This window comes from Monomorium pharaonis, chromosome 5 (assembly GCF_013373865.1).
Source record: "Monomorium pharaonis isolate MP-MQ-018 chromosome 5, ASM1337386v2, whole genome shotgun sequence".
NCBI classification, from domain to species: Eukaryota; Metazoa; Arthropoda; class Insecta; order Hymenoptera; family Formicidae; genus Monomorium; species Monomorium pharaonis.
Genome location: NC_050471.1, coordinates 11822786 through 11849206, shown reverse-complemented (window position 1 = coordinate 11849206; position 26421 = coordinate 11822786). Strand labels below are relative to the sequence as shown.

At 29.9% G+C, this 26421-nt stretch overlaps 2 protein-coding genes across 7 annotated transcripts in view; one reads left to right on the top strand and one right to left on the bottom strand.

Annotated features, from left to right (window-relative positions):
- Nucleotides 1-226: 226 nt before the first annotated feature.
- Nucleotides 227-26421, bottom strand: part of LOC105836897 (GTPase-activating protein) — a 43243-nt gene continuing 17048 nt past the window's right edge. The window contains exons 1-9 of one of the 6 annotated variants that reach the window (XM_036287085.1): nucleotides 14923-15255; nucleotides 13596-13793; nucleotides 12970-13494; nucleotides 12602-12897; nucleotides 11965-12052; nucleotides 10161-10235; nucleotides 9263-9550; nucleotides 8676-9092; nucleotides 227-611 (exon numbers count right to left, since the gene is read on the bottom strand). In XM_036287085.1, coding sequence (XP_036142978.1) covers nucleotides 403-611; nucleotides 8676-9092; nucleotides 9263-9550; nucleotides 10161-10235; nucleotides 11965-12052; nucleotides 12602-12897; nucleotides 12970-13494; nucleotides 13596-13793; nucleotides 14923-14974 — 2148 coding nt within the window. In that variant the 5' untranslated portion in view covers nucleotides 14975-15255 and the 3' untranslated portion in view covers nucleotides 227-402. Of the gene's footprint in view, nucleotides 612-8675; nucleotides 9093-9262; nucleotides 9551-10160; nucleotides 10236-11964; nucleotides 12053-12601; nucleotides 12901-12969; nucleotides 13495-13595; nucleotides 13794-14922; nucleotides 15256-26421 lie in introns of those variants that run through there. The other 5 variants (XM_036287086.1, XM_036287084.1, XM_036287081.1 and 2 more) reach the window with 5 other exon arrangements.
- On the top strand, nucleotides 5720-7219 carry LOC118645635. The gene has a single exon (XM_036287087.1). The coding sequence runs from the start codon at nucleotides 6006-6008 to the stop codon at nucleotides 6711-6713; it is 708 nt and encodes a 235-aa protein (XP_036142980.1). The 5' UTR covers nucleotides 5720-6005; the 3' UTR covers nucleotides 6714-7219.

The window sequence follows — 26421 nt, the reverse complement described above, 5'->3', positions numbered from 1 at the left end:
CTTATAAAGTGTATGTATTCTCTGTTTCTTTAATCAATTTAATATAAACATGTACATTTGTCATATTTGTAAAAATCTAATCTCTTATAAAAATTATTTGTGTGTGCACTTAAGCTTTAACAAAGTTAAGACACATCAAATTAATATACGTGGGTTCCACCTAAGTAAAAATAATTTAAAGATAAATTCAGGATGAAAAAAGGAAGAAAGAAAGTTAAGATTATAATTCTTCTATGTACATGATATTGATTATCATATCTAATATTTTAAAATTGATAAATACATCGCATATTTATATTACAAATACAATACAATACATAATACAATTTATTGAGAGTCGAAGTTCAACTTAAAGAAAAAACATGTTCTTAAAGTTATTTTGCAACAATGCATATTGATTTTCTAATTATAATATTTTTCGACTTGAGATTTTGTAGAATTGATTTCTTCATACGTGATGACATCATCTATATTTGATATATTCTTACTATAATCATAAACTTTTTCTCCACTTGTAGAGTGTCTACTGTCCACTTGCTTAGTCTCCCTTCCTGTCCGTGGAGTAGATCTTGCCTGAGGTCCCACATGTGAGTCCTTTAACTCTTTAATACCTGGTTATAAAAATTTATAAAATAATTTTACAAAAATAATAATGTGTATATTTAAGGTTTTGTGTGTGTGTGTGTGTGTGTGTGTGTGTGTGTGTACACTGGCGCAAAATAACACAAGAGACAAGAATTTTGACCGAATTTTTAGGCAATCTTCAAAGTGATGCAACTTTGCGAAAAATCATCCAAATTACATAAACTTTTTTTTTTAATTAAAGGACAAAGCCTATACTTTAAGAATTCCTAGGTAAAAGTTTAATTTGTTAAGCATGACCCTTTTGTATCACAATAAAAACCAAACATGTTTTTTTTATTAAAAAAAGTAAATTTGTTATTATTTTTCACAAGTTTCTCGTTAAAATCTTGTTAATATTAATTCGGATTCTTAAAGTTCATTCTTTTCTAAGCAATTTAAAAAAAAAGAACATGTCGATACGATGTTTTTTGTTGATTATACGCGAGTTTGCACTGCATTTTAAAGTATTTTAGCGAATAAATATAATATTCTTTGGATACCATGAAACGGTATCAATATAATATTGCACATTGATTTCATTGGTGTTTAACTCATCAATCATACTGCTGTTATCAGAGTGATCTAATGTGCCCTACGTGGACGATCGGATTTTACACATGTGGCTCTGAAATTTATCGGTGGAAATTTGCACTTGCTAATCTGAATATAACGGATAGCTGACGCGCCAATTTTATTAAAGTCAACAGAAGGTTCGTCATTTTAGCAGCTCAGATTAGCCTGCTCAGATCACACATAAATATACACATACTCATACATAAAGAATAATTCGGATTTCATTTAAAAAATCGATCCTTTTCATATGATGTGTAAAATTAGATCATCAACCTCCACGTGGTGCACATTGGGTCACTCTGATGACAGCAGTATGATTGAGTTAAACAATAAAATTAATGTGCAATATCATATTTATATCGTTTCATCCAAAGAATACTGTACTTATTCGCTAAAATGCAGTGCAAACTTCAAACTCGTGTATAATCAACAAAAAATATCGTATCGACATGTTTTTTTTTAAATTACTTAGAAAAGAATGAACTTTAAGAATCCAGATTAATATTAGCAAGATTTTAACAAGAAACTTGTAAAAAATTATAACAAACTTTTACTTTTTTTAATAAAAAAAAAACATTTATGCTTGGTTTTTATGCAATACAAAAGAGTCATACTTAACAAATGAAACTTTCGCCTAGGGATTCTTAAAGTAAAGTCTTTGCCTTTTAATTAAAAAAAAAAGTTCATGTAATTTCGATAATTTTTCGCAAAGTTGCATCACTTTGAAGATTGCCTAAAAATTTGGTAAAAATTTTTGTCTTGTTTTTTTGCGCCAGTATACATACATATATATTTATATGTATATACAGGGCGTCGTGTAAACTTTCCGTCAACGTTTACAAGCAGGTAGAACGCATTAAACTGAACAGAAAAGTCTTTTACCGTTTTGCAATTTTCGCAATAGTTAATGAGTTATTGATTACACAGGTACACAAAAAAGTGGTATTTTTTTTAAATTAAGAAAAAATAAACCAATTCAGCAATTCTGTCCTTGGATATGAATTCAGCGAGTCAAAATACATAAGGATTGATTAGTCCGGACCAACCACTTTTTTGTGTGCCTGTAATCAACAACTTATTAACTATTGCGAAAATTGCAAAACGGTAAAGGACTTTTCTGTTCAGTTTAATGCGCTCTACCTGCTTGTAAACGTTGACGGAAGGTTTACACGACACCCTATATATATATATATATATATATATATATATATATATATACGAAAAACGTTATTAGGCAGTATACGCTCTAGCATAGGGTGCAAAATTTAGAGAGTGCTATGCAGCGATGCCAGTTCAGATGCTCACGCCAGGACCGCTATTCCGTAATCACTTAGCAACAACTATCGATGTCATTAAGTGTCGTTGCGCATATTTTTTCATATATCAAAATACGTGCGCGAAGACACTTAACAACATCGATAGTTGTCGATAAGTGATTACGGAATAGCACCTCAGCAGGGCTGCACGAACGGTGGAAGATCTGTTGTTTCTCTCTTTTTCTGGGTGCTGAAAGCAGGAATTTTTTAGTTTTTTGTCTTTGTATTGGGATGCACGATCGATTTCCAGCGTAGGGGCTAACAAGGGAAGTTATTGAACCCAAAATTTCAGAAAATTCTGAAAAATTATATGGAAGTAGAGCAGTTCGTTCCTAATAGGGAACTATTTTTCATTTCTGCTAACTTTTATTTTGAAGGGGTGAAACACCTCTTCGAAAAAATCGATTTTTTTCTTTTTATGTAAATATCTTTAAAACTATAAAAGATAGAAAAAAATTTTTTAAACAAAAGTCGAACGGTTTTAAGAGTACTTCAAAGTTATAAACAAAAAATTTTTATTTGCTTTTGTTTAACAAAATACCCCCTCTCTTTCCTCCATTTTTTTAATTTTTAAATTTTTGTTAACACTAAATTAAAAGTTTTTTTTTCCGAATTCAACCATATATGATTAATTTATGTTTCAATAAACCATTTTCAAGAAATAATTATAAACGTTTCGGCATATATGCTCTCCATATTTATATGCGTAAGTAATAATCGTTGAAACATTAAAATATAAAAAAATGTTTTTAAGTAAAATTTTTGTAATTTTTATATGTTATTCATGTCTGTAAATATATATATATATACACACTACTAGAAAAAAAATAGGGAACACTTTTTGTATATCGAAAATTTAGGCTATTTTCAAACTGCTGCAACTCAGCGAAAAATCATCGTAGAAACAAAATCCAAAAAGCGTTTTAAAGCTTGAAACTTCTTTTGAATGCTTTTTGGCGATTTTAGTTATCTTTTTTTTACCAACGTGGCACAATATATGTCTCCGGATAATCAATGGGTCGTACCCCATCGATGGGTCCGTAGTTTTCCATTTTCCACTCCGTCCTTTCCTCATTGCCAGTTGGTAGTTTCATCTTTTAAAACAATTAAATTAAAATTTGTTAACAATAATTTTAATTTTAAAAGAAAATACCTTTTCTGGTTCCTTGATAAGGGGATCTGGCGTTCTTTCTCTCGCACTCGCGTTATTTTTTTATTAGAAATAATTTTTGTTTATCCGTTAGAAACTATTAGACACGTATAAATCGGATCCACTTTATATATAAATCGGAAAGTTCGATAAGATTATTGGCGCAACATGTGATTTTGCGTCATTTAACATCAAAATAGAATTCATCATGTAATATCTTATTTATTTATTACACGAAAAATGAGATAAGATTAATGTTATATAAGTGATAAATTAAACTACTTTGCAAAAAAATAAAATAATTCATATAAATATGCTCAAGAAAATATTATTTTCAGTTTTACTTACGGCGGCAATCAATAATTTTAGAAAAGAGTTTGTGATTCATATAATATCCTACTTCATATAATTCTCTTAAAAATGACACCGTTAAATGTAGCAAACATAATAAACATGTTAGCAACTACGTTTCAAATTGCAAGTATAACACAGACACCTATAACGTCGTTTGAAATTGAAGTGCATAATAAAATTCGTGATATTCTACAAAAATGTCGACGTACAATCGGTATCATTATTTGAACATAATTATGTACTTGATTTTGAAGATTTATCAGAACCGCATGAAGCACAAGTTGTAGAACCTATTACGCCTGCAGAAAAAGAAGATAGTTTTGAACCTGAAGAATGCATTGTTGATGATGAAGGTGGAAAGGTCGACTTTAATTATAAGAGAAAAGCTGTGGAGTTTTGGAAAGCCGGAAAGAAAGCAAATCGAACTTTAACTACTGTACAAAACCGTTTTCGCAAGGTTAAATCCATACATCAACTATACAGGTGAGAAGCGAGTATAAAGAAAAGTGGAACAAATGCAGATAAAGTTGCATTTATTACGGAATACGTACTGCAAAAATTCAACGAAGCTCGTGAAAGAAGATCTATCCCACTAAACACCAAGTTACATGTAACGTGCCTGTTAGTTGTAATTTCCCACTCAACAATGTAATTGTAATATAACAAGTGTGTTATATTACAATTATATTATTGAGTGGGAAATTACAACTAACAGGCACGTTACATGTAACTTTGTGTTTGCTGGGATTGTTCATGACATGAATTTAAGATCATGGGCCTTGGAAGCAAAAAGCCAAATAGATCTACTTGAATTTAAGGCAAGTAAATATTGGATTTGGAAATTTAAGCATGTGCATGGAATTGTTTCCCGCAAAATAACAACATTCAGAACGCAATTTATGCTTGAAAATATTAATAATCTACAACAGTGCTTGAGCCTAGTTGCCCTTTTCGAGCCGATTCCCGAACGCGCCGCCTCCTATGCCCCCACTACCGCGCGCGTCCTTGACGGCCGAGCCGCCGATCTCGCCCGTACGCTTTGTCTCAGGAGCAGCTCTGTATAAGAAATGGTGCCCTGCACCACAAAATTCATTAAAATTACTCTAAGTAAATAATTTTTGTTTTTATAAACAAAAAAGTACTAACTTTTTTATTTCTAATTTATTTTATATAGTATAACAATATGTAAAAACATAATATATAAATTAGAATTTTGATAATAGTTTAATTTTTACATCACCCGTGAGGTATTATTATTGATGCTTTTTTTTAAGTGGTTTTCTCAGTAGGCCTAATCTACTAAAAGATGAAATATAATATATAGCTTGGCATTCTTCTAATTTTCCTGTCGTTTTTATATATCTTACAATATATAAAATTTTGTTTTCCTGCCAAGCTGTATATTATATTTCATCTTTTAGTGAATTAGGCCTACTGGGGAAACCACTTAAAAAAAAACGCATCAATAATAGTATCTCACGGGTGATGTGGAAAACTATTGTCAAAATTCTAATTTACATATTATGTTTTTACATATTGTTATACTACATAAAATAAATTAATAATAAAAAAGTTAGTACTTTTGTTTATAAAAACAAAAATTATTTACTTAAAGTAATTTTAATGAATTTTGTGGTGCAGGGCACTATTTTTTATACAGAGCTGCTCCTGAGACAAAGCGTACGGGCGAGATCGGCGGCTCGGCCGTCAAGGCCGCGCGCGGTAGTGGGGGCATAGGAGGCGGCGCGTTCGGAAATCGGCTCGAAAAGGGCAAGTAGGCTCAAGCACTGATCTACAAGATGTCGCAGAATCGTTTGTTTCAAACGTAAGATCTAACATCCCAGCCATCGGAGTTGAAGAAATTTAATGCAGATGAAAGTGGTTTCAACCTTGAAATACATTCTGGACGAACATTAACGCAATTAGATGCAAAAATAGTTAAAGCAACGGTTCAATCGATATCTTCTACGACACATAGTTACACTATAATGCCGATTATTTCGGCAAGCGGACGAGTTCTTTCACCACTCTACATGGTTTTAAAGGAATTCACAGGAACATTTGGTCCAAGAGTGCAAGAAACTCTTTTTCGTCCAATTAATATTTACATCCAAGCTTCAACATCAGGAAAACTTACATCTGAACATTTCAAAACTTGGTTCAGCGACGTGTATTTACCGAATACTAGTCGTAAAAGCATGCTACTACTTGATTCATGGACGGGACACTGCCCGAGTCAGCTACAGCAGTTGATTCCACAAGACAAAGAGGTACAACTTTTAACCATTCCAAAAAAGACGACGGGCTTTATTCAGCCTTTAGATGTGTTTGGATTCCGGATTTGGAAAAATTTTGTGCGAACATTTTCAGATAATATAATTCTTCAAGAGAGAGATGTCAATTTGCACTCCCGTAACGAAATAATTAAATTGCAATCATTAACCCATAATCAGTTTTCTTCGCCTAGATTCAAAAATCTTTTCCAATATGCTTGGTTAAAAAACGGATATGTAGAAATACATTCTGACGAATTTCAAAATCCTGTAGAGTTCTCTTACTTACAAAATGAAAAACATATACCCAAATGTAGTATTTATGGAATGGCCGCTTTTATGCGCTGTGCGTGGTGCGGCGAATATTTTTGTTTTAAACATTTTTATGAAGAATATCATTATTGTACAAATTATAATCCGTAATTTACAAAATAGTTAAACATATCCGCATTATGTAAATCAAAAAGTTAGACAAGGTTATCAGTGCATTATGTAGTTTTACATCATTTAACATTAAAGTAGTTTTAATATCTTGTTTATTGATTTGCAAAATTATTCACTAAAATAAATGTATGAATGTTATTATTACAAAATAATAAATAATGTTTATTGTTATTACAATTTATACGTGTCACTAATTAGTATTAATTTGTTTTAATTTTTATATATTTGTAAGTACATACTGATCGGTTTAAAAGCTATCTGAAATGTATATTAATAATAATATAAATAATTTAAATATTGCTTTGCAAAACTATTTTAATAATTAAAACTGCTAACAATTTTTAAAAAATTACTTTAGATACAATTTTTTCGATTCTTACTTATTGATGGTTATTCCGTAAAAACAAAGTCTATAATTTTTACAGAGTAATTTTTCTTAAATTGTAGTATCGTTGTCGTTTTTGTAAAGAATTGAGTGCTTACACGAATAGCATACAAATTGTCTATATATGGATAGCGTATATGCGGAAACGTTTATAATTATTTCTCGAAAATGGTTTATTGAAACATAAATTAATCATATATGGTTAAATTCGGAAAAAAAACTTTTAATTTAGTGTAAACAAAAATTTCAAAATTTAAAAAATGGAGGGAAGAGAGTGGGTATTTTGTTAAACAAAAGCAAATAAAATTTTTTTTTGTTTATAACTTTAAAGTACTCTTAAAACCGTTCGACTTTTGTTTAAAAATTTTTTTTCTATCTTTTATAGTTTCGAAGATATTTACATGAAAAGGAAAAAACCAATTTTTTTCGAAGGGGTGTTTCACCCCTTCAAAGTGAAAGTTAGTAGAAATGAAAAATAGTTCCCTATTAGGAACGAACTGCTCTACTTGCATATAATTTTTCAGAATTTTCAGAATTTTCGGGTTCGATAACTTCCCTTGTAAGTCAGTTGTAATGGCCCCGTATATATATATATATATATATATATATATACAGGGTGTTACAAAAGCATCGGATTTGCTTAGCACCATGCGATAGAGAATGAAAATCTAAGAAGAAATGTCTAATACTATTTTTCGATGTGGTAAATAGTTTCGCCTTAATTCATCATTGTAATAAGTCAATAAGCGCGAAGGTACAAGAGAAAGTCAGTGACGGAGAATGTGTGAAGTTGACTCCTTGTTATTAAAAATTAAAAAATGCTTCTAATGCTAATAATTATCGATAAATATTAACACTCAAAGCTGTAAGCTGCGGAATAAAAAATTTCTTTAGTTGAAGATACAAATTCGAAAATTTTCTAAGTCCCGTCAAAATCGAAATATTTCTCGGTAACCAACAGTTCTATTGAAAATTTTGGTAGCCTTCTAAAGAATTTTATCGATAATTATTAACATTAGAAGCACTTTTACATTTTTAATAACAAGGAGTCAACTTCACGCATTCTCCGTCACTGACTTTCTCTTGTACCTCCGCGTTTATTGACTTATTACAATGATGAATTAAGGCGAAACTATTTACCGCATCGAAAAATAGTATTAGACATTTTTTCTTAGATTTTCATTCTCTATCGCATGGTGTTAAGCAAATCCAATGCTTTTGTAACACCCTGTATATAATTCATATATATACATATGTAGGTGTTTAAAATTTTTAATAGTTTTATATACTTTAAATTACTTTTTGTAGATTCAATTAAGAATTACATTGATTATAACAAAAATCCTCCATGCTCATTTTAATTAATTTTCACACGTGAAACTTAAATTATTTATAACTAGGAAGTAATAATATTTAAAAAACAAAATATTTTATAACCTTATAATATATACGAATTTCTATTATATAATTAACAAAAGATAACATTAATAATTAACAAAAATTATATTCATTACAAGAATTAGAAAAAATATCAAAATTAATAATTTATTATTTACGCTTCCATTTTGGTATCTTATTATATTCCTCTTTTTCCTCTTCCCCTCCCTCCTCTTCCTCTTCCCCTCCCACGGCTTCTTCTGCCTCTTCAACTTCACTATCTTGTGAGATAGGTGGGGTAGGTAACTTTCCATATTTTGCATCAAGCTTAGCTATTAATTCTGAATCATCAATGTTTTCGATTTCTTCATCTTGTTCATCTTCTTGTTCATCTTCATCTTTCTCCTGTCCTCCATCATACTTTTCTAATCCAGGAATACATTTGCCTTCTGATATTTGTAATTCATAATCTTCATCCTCCTCCTCCTCTTCTTCTTCTTCTTCTTCTTCCTCTTCCTCTTCTTCTTCTTCTTCCTCTTCTTCTTCCTCTTCCTCTTCAGATGATATCTTAGATCGGCTTTGTCTAATATTGATATCTGCATTTAAAATATAAATAAATCTGTTATATAATTTATATAAGATATGCAAACATATTATATAAGATATGTACAACAAGATATGCAAAAAATATTATGAGCATAAGCATAAAACATATTGAGCATAAACATATATGAGGAAAGACAATATGATAGTATTACTTTTGTACCTTCTTTAATTGTGTTTTCAGGTGACCACTTTTCTTTTTCTTTTGCTGGCTCATCTTGTAGAATTAGTTTCGTTAAGTCAGTTAAAGAAATATTTTCTTCTTGCAACTTATTATATTTAGCTCTTAAGTCTTCATAATGTTTTACTTGTTCTTGTAAAGGTGTTTTGTTTTCAATCTTCTCAATAGACTTAATTACTTGCTTAAGGAGAGGAGGTGAAATTATTGTATCACGTCTTGGTAAAGGTATGTTGGTTATATCATGAGGTGAACGAAAAGTACCAATATCAACTAAAAAAATTGAATTTGTATCATTCAATATTGTATCTTATAAACACATACAAGGAAAATATAACCATTATTGTTCTTAAATTTGTTTTTTAAACATATAAAATGTCTTAATTGAATTATAAATTTGTCAACATAAGAATTACTTACCTGCAAAAATTTAATTTAATCTTTCCAATTATAATAATGCTATAATCATATTAACATGATTTACATCTATATAGGGTGTCCCCAAACATGTAGGTTAACGCTCGTAAAGGGGTAGAAGGGATCGAGATGAATAAAAAAGTCATTTTGCGATATTTGTAAAAATTATTAAGTCTTTAAATGTTAAACTCATACTAATAAGAGCGCGCAGAGAGACAGCTTAGACGGCCCGAACCTGCCTTTCTGCGCGCTTTCATTAATATGAGTTTAACATTTAATGACTCCATAATTTTTGCAAATATCGCAAAATGGTGCAAGACTTTTTTTATTCATCTCGATCCCTTCTACCTCTTTACGAGCGTTGACTCACATGTTTCGGGACACCCTATATACATAAATAATTTTTTATGTATACTCTATAACTATAAGAAATGTGTTGACATAAAATAGTATATGAAAAATTTACCATTATTCCATCGTCTAACGAGAACAAAATGCGCAGCAACAATAAGTGCAACACCGACTCCAAACTTCACAGCCACTGCAATCACCATATGTTATTTCTGATTATTATAACTTCCCTTTTACTTATAAGAAAGTATCGTAATTATAAAGCAAAAATATATCTTAATATTTTATTCATACATATTATGATACTGATTGTATTATCTCTTATACATATTATTAAAAATTAAACAAAATAAAAGAGCATGGAGGACCATATATATATATATATATATATATATATATATATATATATATATACACACACACATATATATATATACTGGCGCAAAAAAAATGAGATAAAAGTTTTGACCGAATTTTTAGGCAATCTTCAAAGTGATGCAACTTTGCGAAAAATCATCCAAATTACATGTACTTAAATTAAAGGGCAAAGACTCTACTTTGAGAATTCCTAGGCGAAAGTTTGATTGTTAAGTGTGAACCTTTTGTATCGCATAAAAACCAAACATGGTTTTTTTAATTAAAAAAAGTAAGTTTGTTATCATTTTCCACAAGTTTTTCGTAAAAATCTGGTTAATATTCTTAAGAATCCAGATTCTTAAAGTTTATTCTTTTCTAAGCAATTTTAAAAAATACATATCGATACGATGTTTTTTGTTGATTGCACACGAGTTTGTAATTTGCACTGCATTTTAGAATATTTTAGCGAATAAATACGGTATTTTTTGAATATCATAAATTTTACGTATCAATATGATATTGCACATTGATTTTATTCGTGTTTAATTCAATCATATCGCCGTCATCAAGATGACCCGATGCACGTAGAGAATGATGGTCGAATTTTGCACATCATCTGACTCTGAAATTCATCAGTGCAAATTTCCATTGACACATTTTATTGTTTAACTCAATCATACCGCCGTCATCAGAGTGACCCAATGTGCACCACGTAGAGGTTAACGATCTAATTTTACACATCATATGAAAAGGACCGATTTTTTAAATAAAATTCGAATTATTTTTTTATCTATGAGTATGTGTATATTTATGTGTCTGAGCAAGCTGTTAAAATGCCGAACCTTCTGTTGATTTCAGTAAAATTGGCGCGTCAGCTAATAAGTGCAAATTTCCGATAAATTTCAAAGCCACATGTGCAAAATCCGATCGTCCACATAGGGTACATTGGATCACTCTGATGACAGTATGATTGTTAAACACCAATAAAATCAATGTGCAATATTATATTGATACCGTTTCATGGTATCCACAGAATATTGTATTTATTCGCTAAAATACTCTAAAATGCAGTGCAAACTCGTGTATAATCAACAAAAAACATTGTATCGACATGTTTTGTTTTTAATTGCTTAGAAAAGAATGCTCTTTAAGAATCTGTACTAATATTAACAAGATTTTAACAAGAAACTTGTGAAAAATGATAACAAACTTTTACTTTTTTTAATAAAAAAAAAACATGTTTGATTTTTATGCAATACAAAAGATTTGCACTTAAATCAAACTTTCGCCTAGAAATTTTCAAAGTAGAGTCTTTGCCCTTTAATTTAAAAAAAGTACAAGTAATTTGGATGATTTTTCGCAAAGTTGCATCACTTTGAAGATTGCCTAAAAATTCGATCAAAATTTTTGTCTCGTTTTTTTTTTTGAGCCAGTGTAAATATATATATATATATATATATATATATATATATGTGTGTGTGTGTGTGTGTGTGTGTGTGTGTGTAATTATATAAAAATATCATTAATATATTATTTGTTACAGACTATTAGTTACTACTTACTACTAGTAGGTTCTTCTTCAACTTCTTCTTCTTCGGGTTCACTATCGACATTATTTAAATTTTCTTCTTCAGCCCCTTCACTATCTATCTGATAAAAAGACATTAATAATAAAAAATATTGTTAATATAAATAAAATAATTAATGTCAAAAGATAACCTTGATGGAAATATATTACTAAAATTTTTACTGAAAATCTCTCTTAATTGACCCCTTTTCACTAAGATTCAGTAAGATTCGTTAAATTTAATTGAAATAAATTAAAATTAATTAAGGTTTCTTTAAGATTCATTAAAATTCATATAATTTATTTTTTTGTTTGTTAAATAACAATAAAGTAAATTTAATGAATTTTATAAAATTTTAATGAATTAAATAAGTTTTAATAAATTTTAATAAATTTTATAAATAAGTTTTAATGAATTTTAATGAATTTAATGAATTTTAATGGGTTTAATAAAATTTTAATGAATTAAATGAGTTTTAATAAATTTTAATGAATTTTAATGAATTTAATAAATTCCAATGAAATGGGTCAATTGAAAGAGATTTTCAATAAAATATTTCTATCAGGGAATCTCAGAGAAATACTAGTTACAAATAGAATGATATAAAAATAATAGAATTAATAATGCATACCTCTTCTAGAGGTTCAGCACTATTATTGTCGATCTCATTAACGCCAGGTATACCTCGAAATTCCTCAGATACATCATTATTTTCTTGTGCAGAATTGTCAGCTGTTTCTACACTAAATTCAAATTCCATATCAAAATAATCTATCATATTATTTTTCTCTACATCTTCGTCCTCATTTGCCTCGTCAACTTCTTCCAATGCATGAAATTCTTGTTGCGTATCATCAATATCATTTTCTTCTTCATCGATTTGTTCGGCAATATTTTTATCTTTCTTTTGTCCGCTTCTGTTTTGATCTTCTAAAAATATCATTTAAATAAAAAAAGTACATTTTCAAAATATTTTATTAACAATCGCAATTCACATACCATCTGTTGTTTCTTCGTCTTCGACTTCTGTATTGTTCTCTTCCGCTTCCTCTTTTTCTTCTTCTTGATCTTCCTCTTCTTCTTGTTGTTCTTCCACTTCGATTATCTCTCCCTCTTCCTCTTCTTCCTCTTCCTTCTCTATCTCTTCTTCCTTCTCTTCCTGCTCCTCCTCTTCTTCCTCCAACTTCTCCTCTCCTTCCTCCTCCTCGTCCTCCTTCTCTTTCTCCTCTTCTTTCTCGTTTTCGTCCTTTTCTTTCTCCTTTTCTTCTGTTTCTCCTTCTTGGTCTATTTCTTCCGTACTTTGTTCTATATTTTCATCAACCTTTTTCTCAACTTTTATCGATTTTTCTTTGTTATAGTACTCTTGTTCTTCCTTCTGTTCTTCCTCCTCTTCTTCCTCTACTTCTTCGCTCACTTGCAATTTTTTTTTCGAGTCGTAGGGTACATCGCCATGATTGAACGGTGAATCATCTATCCAGCCTTCAAATATATTTGCCCAGCGTAACGATGTTAGCGTTGTATCGACTTAAAAAATATATAATGTATCATAAGACATGCTTTTAACATTAATCTTTTTTAAAGTTTAGATAGATTATTGTGTCGAAGGATTTTATTCTTTTATTTACCATTCGCAGTTCCTCTATGTTCAAAGATTATTATACCAATTAATCCTGTAAGAACAGCCAATAAAGCAAAAAATATGATTCGTGCACACCAATGTCCGCCTATGCTGCTCTCTTTATAAATATGAATGGTGACATTTTCGACAGAAGTATCAGTCGAGCTAATCAAAGTGGGTGGTGGAGTGCCAGTATCTTCATCATCTAAATATAATAAAGAACTTTTTGAACTATTAATAATATTTTTTCTACACGAGGAAATCAAGCTACGAAGAGATAAAGATAAAAAATATTTTGAAATTTATTAAGAGAAGAAAGGTAAAAAAAATTAAGAAAGGAAGGAATGACGGAAGAAAGGAGAAAGAAAGGAGAAAGACAACAGATATCGATTGTATACAACATGAGATGTATAAAAGATATGCAATAATAGATGTATAAAAAGTGGAGCAGATTTCTGAAATAGTTAAAACAAGAAATGCTTTTGGACTGGATAATACAGTTTAATCTATTTTTGAAAGTTAAAAGAAAGTTGGCTCGGGTGTTATTAGTAAAATCTACATTTTCTAATTCGAATGGCTTTGCCAAATTTTTTTTTGTTTGAACAAGATCTTACATCTAACGAAAATTTGTATATCGATAAACAGTCTAATCCCATATGTCATCTAATGACAAAATGCTAGTTATTGTCATCGCTCAAATATGCTTAGATCAAATATGCATTTGTTTAAATTTAAGGCAGGGGTTCATCATACGAAATAATTATATAACTGTGTCGTAAAATCGCGTGTTTCTTTAAATAGAAGATAAAATTGAAATTATATGATAATAAAGTGTGACCGTCGCCATAAATATATCGGTTATGACAACAAGTCACACATTCAAGAAATGAAGGTAAAATAAAAATTGAAAGAATTAAAAATATACGTCTCGTGCGCATGGCTTGATGGGCGACTGGCTGTCAGTAGTTGTATCAGTGACTGCCAGAGGCTGGCAAGCCACGATGTGCGGATATTTTTGGAACTTGACAGGAGGATCGTAAGAATAAAACTGCACATTATATGTCCTCCTCGTAATATCGAGCCGAAGCGAGGTCGTCCCATCACGGCGCATCGCGCCGTTTCGTTCCAACGACCGCGAATACTGATTACATGTTGGTATCATCAATTACCAAAACGATGTTTTCAACGATAGAAAGAGTTACATCAATAATAACAATAATATGAGATAAAAATAATGGAAACCAACAACAATGTACGACGCTAAAAATATCGTAACCGTATGTTACGAAAGTGCGCGGTGTCAATCGCGTAAGCGTCCGCTCCCATTCTCTTACCTTTTTTACGTCGTTTTTCTTTCCGTTTCCTCGGTTGCACATCCCCGGACATTCTTTAACAAACAAACTTTTCCTCGAATATTGCTAATCGCAAAGAATTTGAATTTTCAAATGTCGAACGACAACCGCAGCACTCTCTATAAAAATTTGATTCGCGGATGGTATATATCGATGCGATCGACGCTGCCGAGCACGAATATCACTAGAGTAACTAGCGTCAGCGCCAGAGAGAGAAGCCGGAGAAGCCTGTCTGAAAGCGGCCACGGCCGCAATTTTATTTTTGGAGCGCCTCTATGTTCATAAAATGTGGACATTCAACTAAGTTTACTAAGTAAACAATGTCTATAACTTTTGTAGATAATGTCTACAATTATGTGATTCTTTTCCGTGCTAAATAAAAATGAGAGATTCATCTCAGGTAGCAAAGTAACGTCCACTGGACGTCAATAATTCATCATTTGAGGTCGTAAACGTCATGTTACCAAATTAAAACATAATAGTAACGTCATTTTTTGACCTATAAATTACGTCAGTCATTTATACATCCTACAACCCAGCAAACCAACACATAACTGATACATAACTGAAGGAGCGCATAGAAAGAACAGTGTTATGTAACATCGTTATATGGATACAAAAAAAACAAAATTGTAATTCTTATTTGTCATATATATAATTCATAACAGTTATTAAAAACGTAATCTTGTAAAATCGTGAAAAATTTTTTGTTTATAAAATTTTTTGCCTCTTTAAATAATATTCCCAGCAAACACAGTAATATTACATATACATCTCATGTACATAATTAAAAGTATCATGAGATAACGCGTTATGTAGCAAGTAACATACATGTACGTATAAAGCTTTCAGTATGAGTTTAATTATATTGCTATGGTTATGTGCTTCGAAAATACTGCTGATACTAAAAAATCTATAAGTTAAATATAAATAAATAAACATAAATTAATAATAAATAAACATTACTTATTACGTATTTAAAATGTACATGTAATCAGTATCGACAGATTTGAGGATTCGTCACCGAGCCGCAGGTATGGAGGAGAAGAAGAATAAAAAGCAAGAATCATATATGAGCGCTCATTGAGTCTGCAACATCGTTTTTGCCTTTAGATCTTCTTCCTCTCCACAGCGACGGTTCGGTACCGAATCATCAAATCTGGCAACATTGCATGTAATTCGAAGTCTACACATCTTCCCTACGTAAAACGTCGGATTAAAAAAAATTAAATAATATTGACATTTTGTCAAAAAGCAGAATTCAGAAGAATTCAGAAGATATTTAAAAGATATTTGAATGCTTCTTATTGCGATTAAATGCAAAGAATTCAGAAGATATTTAAAAAATATTTAATTGAATATCTTCTGAACATCTTCTAAATTTTTCGCATTCAATCGCAATAAAAAGCATTCATAAATGCGAATCTTTGCATTAAAAAAGATTCGCTTCTTCTTCTAATTGTTATCGGATTTAGAGGCATACAAGATTTTTCATGATTCTATTCTCAATATCGCACTGATACGTATTAGCCACAATCCAATCTGAGATTTTTACAAAGCAGAATTTACGATAAAATCTTGTAAATGCAAAACACTATTTTTGAATAAGATATTTTATATATATTTATAAGGGTTATATATATTTGAAGCAGGGTTATATATATTTGAAACATATATATTACATCGTTATATTAGCACATTTACATATCACAAATATAATATTTAAAGCATTCTATTACATATCTTAAGTAGATCAGAGATATAATTTTGTTGCTGACATTCTGTAGTACATGTAACGTACATGTATGTTACACGCTACATAACACGTTACCTCGTGACACTTAATATTATGTATATGAGATATATATGTTACATTACTGTGTTTGGTGGGAACGTATTTTCGACGTCATATTCGTGACTATAATAACGTCGTACGACAATAAAAATTATACCCGATAAAAAATTTTTTATGTAAAAGTTCATGTAAAAATTTATAGAATTATATATCAAAAATGTCCATGCAAAATTTTATATTGGTATATTTTTATGTAATTTTAAATAATTTTATATAATTCTATAGATTTATACGTGGTTTAACATGAAAAATTTTTTATCGGGAAAAAATTAATCATATGTGATCATATGTAATTAAATATAATTATGTATAATTATATATAATTGTAAATAAGTAATTTTTTCCCGGTAAAAAATTTTTCATATGAGAGCATGTATAAATTTATAGAATTATATCTAAATTATATAAAAGTATGTAAAATTATATAAAAATATACAATATAAAATTTTGCATGGACATTTTCGATACTTCTATGGATTTTTATATACTTTTACATGAAAAATTTTTTATCGGGTAGTTTATTATTTTTGCAATTATAAACTAAATAAATAATTATCATTAATGTTAAGTTTATAGTTAACTTTGAAATTGATATATAATAATCAAACAATAACCGATTAACATAAAAATTATTCAAAAAGTTTATGTTGTAGGTATTATTACAGAGAATTATAATTAACGTCAGTAATTAGTTACTAATAAAACCTTATTAATACGTCGTAAAATGATCAATTAACTGACATTATTAATTAGTCAAGAATATGACGTCGGAAATACGTTGTAAAATGGATAAATGACTGACGTAATTACCAGGTATGTAAACATGAAACCGGAATTTTTGTATAGAAAATACACGTTTATTGTATAAAAATGATAAAAAATATTTTATTCGAAGTGTTGCCCATCGTTAGCTATACATTTTTCCCATCTCTCTGACAATTTGTGGATGCCACGCCAAAAAAACTGTTCCTCTTTTGAGGCAAACCAGTCATCGAGCCATTTTCGTACATTTTTGTAAGATGTGAAGCACTGCTCAGCAAGTGCGTGTCCCATCGATGCAAATAAGTAATAATCGGATGGAGCCAAGTCTGGTGAGTAAGCCGCATGCGAAAGTACTTTCCAACTAAACGCCTTAATCGTTTCCTTGACCGGTTTTGCTGTGTGTGATAGTACATTATCATGAAGCAAAATCACTTTGTGTTGCCTTTTTTGATATTCTGATCGTTTTTCGCGCAAAGCTTGATTCAAATCAATCATTTGTTGTCGGTAGCGTTCAGTATTAACGGTTTCGCCAGGTTTTAACAGCTCATAATAGATTGCACCCTTCTTATCTCACCAAACAGAGCATTCTGTCCATAGCGATTTGGCCTTGCAGTCGATGTCGATGGTTTACCTGGAGTTACCCCCCAAGTAGCAAGATGACGTCAAATATTTTTTTAATGCCCAGGAAAAAATGGAAGAGATCTGAATGGATCTTATCAGATCTGATCACTCAGATCTGGTTTGATCAAAATATTGGCCCTATCTGATCAGATCCAATCAGCCATGAGTATATGTGATCCAATCTTAGCGGACATGGTTACCTTTACGAAAAATGTGATCTAATCATATATAACTCTATATAACTATATAAGTTTGTATGTAATATAAATAATATAAAATTTAAAATTTTATTTTTATATTTCCTCCATTCTCGGAAGCTCTCTCCGAGTTGCGGAGGTCCACGAATTCTCTTTGAATAACTTAACAAAAATAATATACACTACAATTTCCTGCTAGTGCTAAATAACTGAATAGTCTTCTTTTATAGGCTTTTTGGAGTAAATTTTCTCATGGGAAAGAGAAGCGCCCTCGCCTACTAGCGATCTTGCGAACTATTTGCTGAGGCATCATATTGTGATCTGATCATATATAACTCTATATGACTATTTAAGTTTGTATGATTCTATATTTTCAGTTAAATTATATAGTACTTTCTTAATCGAATTATAATGTAATTCCAAATATGATATCAAATTAACAATTATTGTCAAATTGGTAGGAACTTATATGTGTGTGCTTGTGTGTTAATTTCTCAAAAATTGAAACAACTATTTTTAATATAAAAAAATCAATTTTTGTCCAAAAATCATTTAAGCTCCTTCTTCATAGAAGTTTCTATATTTGATATAATGTCCAACATTAGGTGTAAAATTTAATAATGATAAAAACAAAATTGTTATAAGTTCTAACTAATAAGATATGCTCAGATCCGGTAAGATTTGACGCACAATGTCCACTCAGTCTTAGGAGACTTTACTTAATCTAATAGTATCAGATTAGATCCGACAAGATCTGATTCGACCAGCTGCTCAACTTCGTAGGCCAAAAATGATCAGATCTAGTGAGATAAACTCATCTGGCTGGATCTGATCAGACCTCGCGAGATCTGGCGCGCAATGTCCGCTTATACTTCAAGAGATCGGATAATGTTCGATTAGATCGGAAGAGATCCGATTGGATTTGCGATTTTATATCAAGCTAAAGCAATGGTCAGATCTGGTAAGATCGAAGTATATAGTTTAACATGTCTGATTGGATCTGATCAGATCTGACGAGGATCAGATCTGGCTGTGCAGACCTGACGAGATAAAATTGTATCCAATCAAATCTGAGTCTACTCTTGAATTTCAAATCTGGTTGTATCTCATTTTATCAAAGCAGACAGTCAGATCTCCATTTTTTCCCGGGTGGCACCATCTTGACGTTGCAAAGTCAGTAAACCGTCTTTAAGATCATATTTGACGTCAGTTTACTACTTGAACCATGATCTTTTACGCTTAGGATTCTCAAAATATATCCACTTTTCAACGCCAGTCACAATTCAGTGGAGAAATGACTTGCTTATGTACATAGAGCAGCATTTCGCAAGTGGTTTTCCTGCTGTCTTTCATTCAGTTCTTGTGAAACCCATTTGACTCAAACGTATGGAGACGCCTTCTCGTGTCACATTTAATTGATCCACGAGTTGTTGTTGCATTTGAGCGTCATCCTCATCTAATAATGCTTGCAATTCGCTGTCTTCAAACTTTTTCGGTGGTCTTCCACGTTCTTCGTTTCTCACGTCAAAATCGCCACTTTTGAATTTTTTAAACCACTTAAAGCACTGTGATTTACCAAGAGCATGTTCACCGTAAGCTTCCACAAGCATTCGATGCGATTCTGCAGCAGTTTTCTTCAAATGGTAACAGAAAATCAATGCTGTCCGCAAATTGTAGTTCCCAGGCACAAAATTCGACATGTTCAGCTATTAAAAACTATGCTGTTGTATGAAACTTGTATTCCCAGATAGCAACCCATATAGACAAAAAGATGTCTTAGATTTCTAAAAGACATCTTGCGATTTCTTGCGATATCTCGCATTTTTTACGAAAAGATATCTTTTCGCGATCTAAAAGATGTCTTATGCAACAGTTTGAGATATCTTTTAGATATCTGGCGATGTCTAAAAGACATCTTAAAGAAATCTAAAAGATATCTTAAAGATATCTAAAAGATGTCTTTTAGAAATCTAAAAAATCTATATGAGACATCTTAAAGATGTCTTTTATACGTCTTGAAGACCTTTTCTAGAATTCTTTTTTGACATTTATAAAGGTTTATACATTTATGCGGAGGCTTAGAGAGCTTTCTCCGAGAAGAGGTGCAAAGACCCGTGGAATTCTCTCCATCAGGATACAAAAAATTTATTACGTAGGCTCTAAGAGGGTTGAGAGCTTACTACGATTGTTATCATAAGTTAATTCATCACCGTAAGTGATCTTCTTATATAGCTCTCAGAATGTAAATTTCATCACGAGAAAGGCAGCATCGCGTCGTCGCCTATAGCGGCGATTCCGCAAACTACATCACGACTGCGGATGCTGCACACGTGTGCACATTGTATTGTGGCGGATGTTTCACCGCTACATGAACTAACTAAATTATGATTTAAAACGTTTTTTTTTAAACGTTGAGTAATAAATATATAAAAACGTTTATAGATATCTTAAAGCAATTCTAGAATTGGTCTACAAGGTATATGTATAAAAGACGTACATCTTTAACCTCTAGAAGATCGACCCATTTTTGGCCAACTTTTTTAATTTTAATACTAAAACATTTTTGTCCTTGTCAGTGAAATAAACTACGAAGAAGATAACATCACTCTAACGCCTAATATTATTAGGCTTTTAATTTGAAAAAAGTGATTTTTGTTTGTTGTATTTGAACTTTATATTACTATTTATGGTTAAAATGATTGTTTAGCGTCATTTGCAATAAAAATGTTGAAAAATATGTATATAAAAATATGATTATGTTGCACTTTATAAAGTATGAGACAGTATATAAAGTGTTATTAAAGTAACATATCAAATTATTTCGAAATAAATGCATATATTTATGTTAAAAGAAGTAATTTTAGCTAAATGAATATATAGTGTTTTCGGTAAATTTAATTATAAGCCTAATATATAAGGCTTTTGGCCAGGAAGAGGTTAAGATATATTGTATAGATCTTTCATTTAGATATCTTTGACATGTCTAATTCGAAAATTTTTAAGACATCTTTTAAGATGTCTTTTAGATGTCTTTTAGATATCTTTTAGAAATTCTATGAAGATATATTTGACAAAATCTTTTTAGATATCTTTTAGATATCTTTTAGAAATGTCTTGAATAAGATGTCTTTTCAATTTCTACAAGATATCAATGTTTACTGGGCACATAATATTTATAATAAATATTTATTAATATTTATTTTTTCAAAATATTATATAAATATTTTATACATATTTTATATACACAAAGAAAAAAATCTTTATTCAACATATTATTAAAATATAGACTAAATATTTTATATAATATTTATGGTAAATAAAAGATAATGATTTGTATAAGTAATATTTTGTAAATATTTATAAATATTTTTATAATATTTATGATAAATCTTTATGATTTGTCAAATCTAAGACCACAAAAATATTTATAAAATATTTGGATAAATATTTATAAAATATTTAAATAAATATTATAAATATTTATAAATATTTTATAAATATTGCTGTCTGTGGTATAATTTAGCTTTATCAAAAGAACAGAGCAAAAACATATTTTTATAAGTTATTCCACATGTTATTTCGCATATGTAAAAATCAGGAAAAAACTGTAAATTTATATTTATTTATAAAAATATTAGTTAATTACAAGTTTCATGTTTCTCGCATCTATTGAACTGATCTATAACAAATATGTATTCATGAGCATTAAGTGTTCATGGATCATCATAAAGTGCTAGGTAGCGTCGTACGATCTTCGAAGTCAAGCAACATCAACGGCGGTTCAGAATTGGATGGGTGACCGCGGAAGTTAGGCAATCCCAAATGTGACTATGGTGTGGGGGGTCACGATGCTTGTTGAGAAACAGCGTAAATTTTTTTTTTTACATTATAATTATGTTATTTCGATATTTTCATAATGCAAGTACTGCATATATAGGACATGTACCCAAAATATTTTCTAAAACGTCAAAATAATGGCTTTTACTACTTGGGATAGTCATAAAATGACGTTAAAATATCGTCTTTATTAGATGTAATCTAAAAACCTATGTTTTGTCATAAAAATAACAATAAAATAACGTCAAATGTACGATACTAGCTCTTGAAAATGACGTCAATAATATGAAAATAATGACGTATTTTTGACGTCAATATATGTCGTTAAGATGAGACAAATGTACGTCAATTTTACGACATTTAGACGTCATTTTATCTCGACATTATGACGTCTGGTTCGTCATAAAATGACCAAAAAATGCCGTCAATTAAACGATACCTTGCTACCTGGATTGTTGTGAGTTAAAAATTTTTATCAGATGTCAAAACAAGAAAATGGCGCCAATGACGCGGTTTGACGGTTACTTGTTGTTAAAAAATAAGTGCGTTAAAGTACATAATATGAACAACACATTCCATACTTTAATTTTTTTATGATGAGTTCCCACATAGCACGGAATATTACAGTAATATCACAGAAATATTGTTCTCCCATTACAATATGACAGTGAAATATAGTATAAATATTGCAGAAATATTACAGAAATATTACTACAATATTAAAATGTCCGCCGAAATGGATCACAGTAATATAATGGTGATATATCACGAATGTATTATTGTAATATTTACGTAGTATTTTTGTAATATTGCGAAATTTAGGTATTCTGAGCTCACATTTATCGCTAAATGTACTTTTAAATCAGCCTAATGTAAGATGACATCTTATTAACTAATTGGCACATTTAGACGTACATTTAGAGATAAATGTGAGTTCAGAATACGGACTTTAGTGTTCTGGATACTCATTCGACATTTATAAAAAAAAAGATTTCAAAGACGAGAAATTTACACTAAAAATTCTACACCATTTTCAAATAAAAACATCTAGATAAAAAATATTTTTACTAGATAGTTTTAACACATTTATAAAATATTTTGACAACTGTTTCATTGAGTAAATAAACAGCAAAGAAATGAATGTATAGTATTAGAATCTAGTCATATTCGTTTACAACTATTAATTCGTTAATTGTCAAGGAAAATTTTAGTTTTTACAGTATTTTACAAGTGTTGAAACTGTCAAAGTGTTTTTTCATCCAAATATCTTTTATTTAAAAATAGCATAGATAAATTTACAGTGTAATTTTTTCGCTTCTGAAGTCATATTTCCAAACTATGTTTAATTTTGTATTTATAGTTAATTTATAATATAACGTGTAAACGTACTGATTAATAACATTTTAACATTAGGTTGAGTTTAAAAATAGCTAGAATAAGCTAGAATAAACTAAGCCGTAAGAAATTAATCAATCACAATCAATTATTTTTGTCATTTTTGTCTGCGATTTATCAATTTCTTACGGCTTAAAGCATACTAACACTTATTATAAACCCTCACTTAATTTAATATGCGTGATATCAATTTTAACGTATTGCTACTTAAAATGTAATATCGTTATAATATAACCTAATATTTTCATATTATTTATAAACATATAATATGTCAATAATATTTCTGTAATATTTTACTGCAATATGTAATATTGTTGATATATTGCAATTTTTCTGTGATATTGCTGTAATATTCCGTGTTATGTGGATTATGGCTGATTATGAGTAACCGGTATATAAAATTGTGCTAAAGAATTTACTAATTAAGCTCATAATATTAGGAATTTGTATATAATTTTGATTATTTATACATGTAATTAATTTTCATGTATTTCACTCACGTATAAAAAAACGAAGCTAACAAGCCCTTCAAATAATAATGTATATTTAATTTCGACGTTTATAACAAATAATCTAGAGAAAAAAAATAATGCTTAGATTAAAATGCTACAGATTAAAATGCTATAGATTAAAATGCTGTCAAAAGAGTACGAATCGATAAAAAATATTAAAAATTGTATCCTGGCAACTTCAAAATATGCACAACATAAGGACGTAATTTATTTCATAAAATTTTAAAGTTGACTTTTGGCCACTTTTTCCGGTCTCCTGGCCCATTGTGCAATATGATGAATATCCGTATCGATTTGAAATTGAGCATCGCTGATGATGTGTTCGATATCAATCGAGGCGAGAAACAAAATAAAAATAAAGGGCTAATGATGGCGAAAATTAAATGCAGATGTGATTTGTGTCCAAGAAATTTGGACAGAAAAACAAAATATTTATGTAACTCGTGTGAACGTTATATGTGCGACCAACACCGCGTAGGTATGTGCCTTGACCGTGTCGGAATAGATTAAACATTTTTATAATTATATTTTATTTCTTTAAGTATTTTGTATTACTAATAATACTATTAAACAATTTTAAAAAATGTTTGTCACAATAATAATAATGTATATGTGTCATTTTTAGATATTAAATTTTTTCCCAAAATTTCCTCCTTCATATGCCAAAATAAATACCTTTTCTTTAGCGTTGGATTCTAAACTAATTTTTTTTTATAATGTAGTATTTTAAGAATATGACCCTAAAAATTGTTTTGATATCATAAATATTACGTGAAATATGATTTTTTAAGTAAAAAAAGATATTTTTCGCGTGCTTCCCAGGTAGCAAGCCCACGTCATTTTGACGTCCCAAAATGGTCATATCTGGTCATATGTCGTCAAAATGACCATTTTTTTACATGACCTAAAATTGACGTCATGATGACGTCATTTCGAAGTCATATTTCAGTCATGATCTGACGATTATTTTCCCAGACAGCACGCATCCAAAATCGGGACATAAAGACGTCATTAGGACGTATTTTAGACACGGTCTAAAGCGGTGTCTATACAATGAGATTTAAAACGTAAGGCATAAGCATATTATATAAGCATATTATATTCAACTTTAAGAGAACTTTTTTAAGAAAACATTTAGATATCTTGAAAATGATGTCAAAATGGCCAAATTAACCATTTGAACGCTTCAAAGTATATTAGTGCTAAATAGATCGCAATTTCCATCAAATTATTAAGGTTATGGAAAAAGTTAAATTTAACAATGAAATTAATAAGTAAATAAGTTAATGCTATTTATTTTTAATGTTTTGCAAAATTTAATTGCTTTTATAAAAAATAATATAATTGCGACAGTTTATAACATATAGGTATATGTAGCCTATCGGCTACAATAACAAGTACCCATATCGATGATTCAAACTGGCGTAGCAGATAGAGTACAAGGTTTGTAATCCTAAGGTCCCGGGTTCAAAACCTACCAGCGGCAAGTAAGAATAAAATAAAATAATATAATTTAAATTTAATTAATTAATAAAAAATTGCCTCAAATTTAGTACGTACTGTACTAATTTTAATTTTATTTTTATATCTCTAGTTGCATTTTAAAGATATCCGATTTAAGAAATCTTTTAGATATTAGTTTCATGATAACTTTCTGTTCTCAAAAAAACGACGCATTGGTTAACATTCTGACATTATATGTTATCTTTTAGAAGTCTCTTTATGTTATTATTTTCAAAAACAGGATATTTTTTAGAGATCTTTTTGACAACATATTGTTCACGTCATTCTATGACGTCAAAATACGGTACATTTCATGACGTCAGGAATTTGTGACATTTGACCGTCATTTTAACGTCATAAGGGCGTCATTTCGTGACGTCAAGAATAGTCAGTAAATGACCATTTTGGGACGTCAAAATGACGTGAGCTTGCTACCTAGGAAGTACCCATATCGATGATTCAAACTGGCGTAGCAGATAGAGTACAAGGTTCGTAATCCTAAGGTCCCGGGTTCAAAATCTACCAGCGGCAAGTAAGAATAAAATAAAATAATATAATTTAAATTTAATTAATTAATAAAAATTTGTCCCAAATTTAGTACGTACTGTTGATAAGAATAATTTTAAAAAATGAAATTTTTATTTTATTTTTTTATCTCTAGTTGCAGTGTAAAGATATCCGATTTAAGAAATCTTTTAGATATTAGTTTCATGATATCTTTCTGTTCTCAAAAAACGACGCATTGGTTAACATTCTGACATTATGTTATCTTTTAGAAGTCTCTTTATGTTATCATTTT

Coding starts and splice junctions, on each gene's coding strand:
- LOC118645635 (XM_036287087.1), top strand. CDS start 6,006: ATGCCGATTATTTCGGCAAGCGGACGAGTTCTTTCACCACTCTACATG.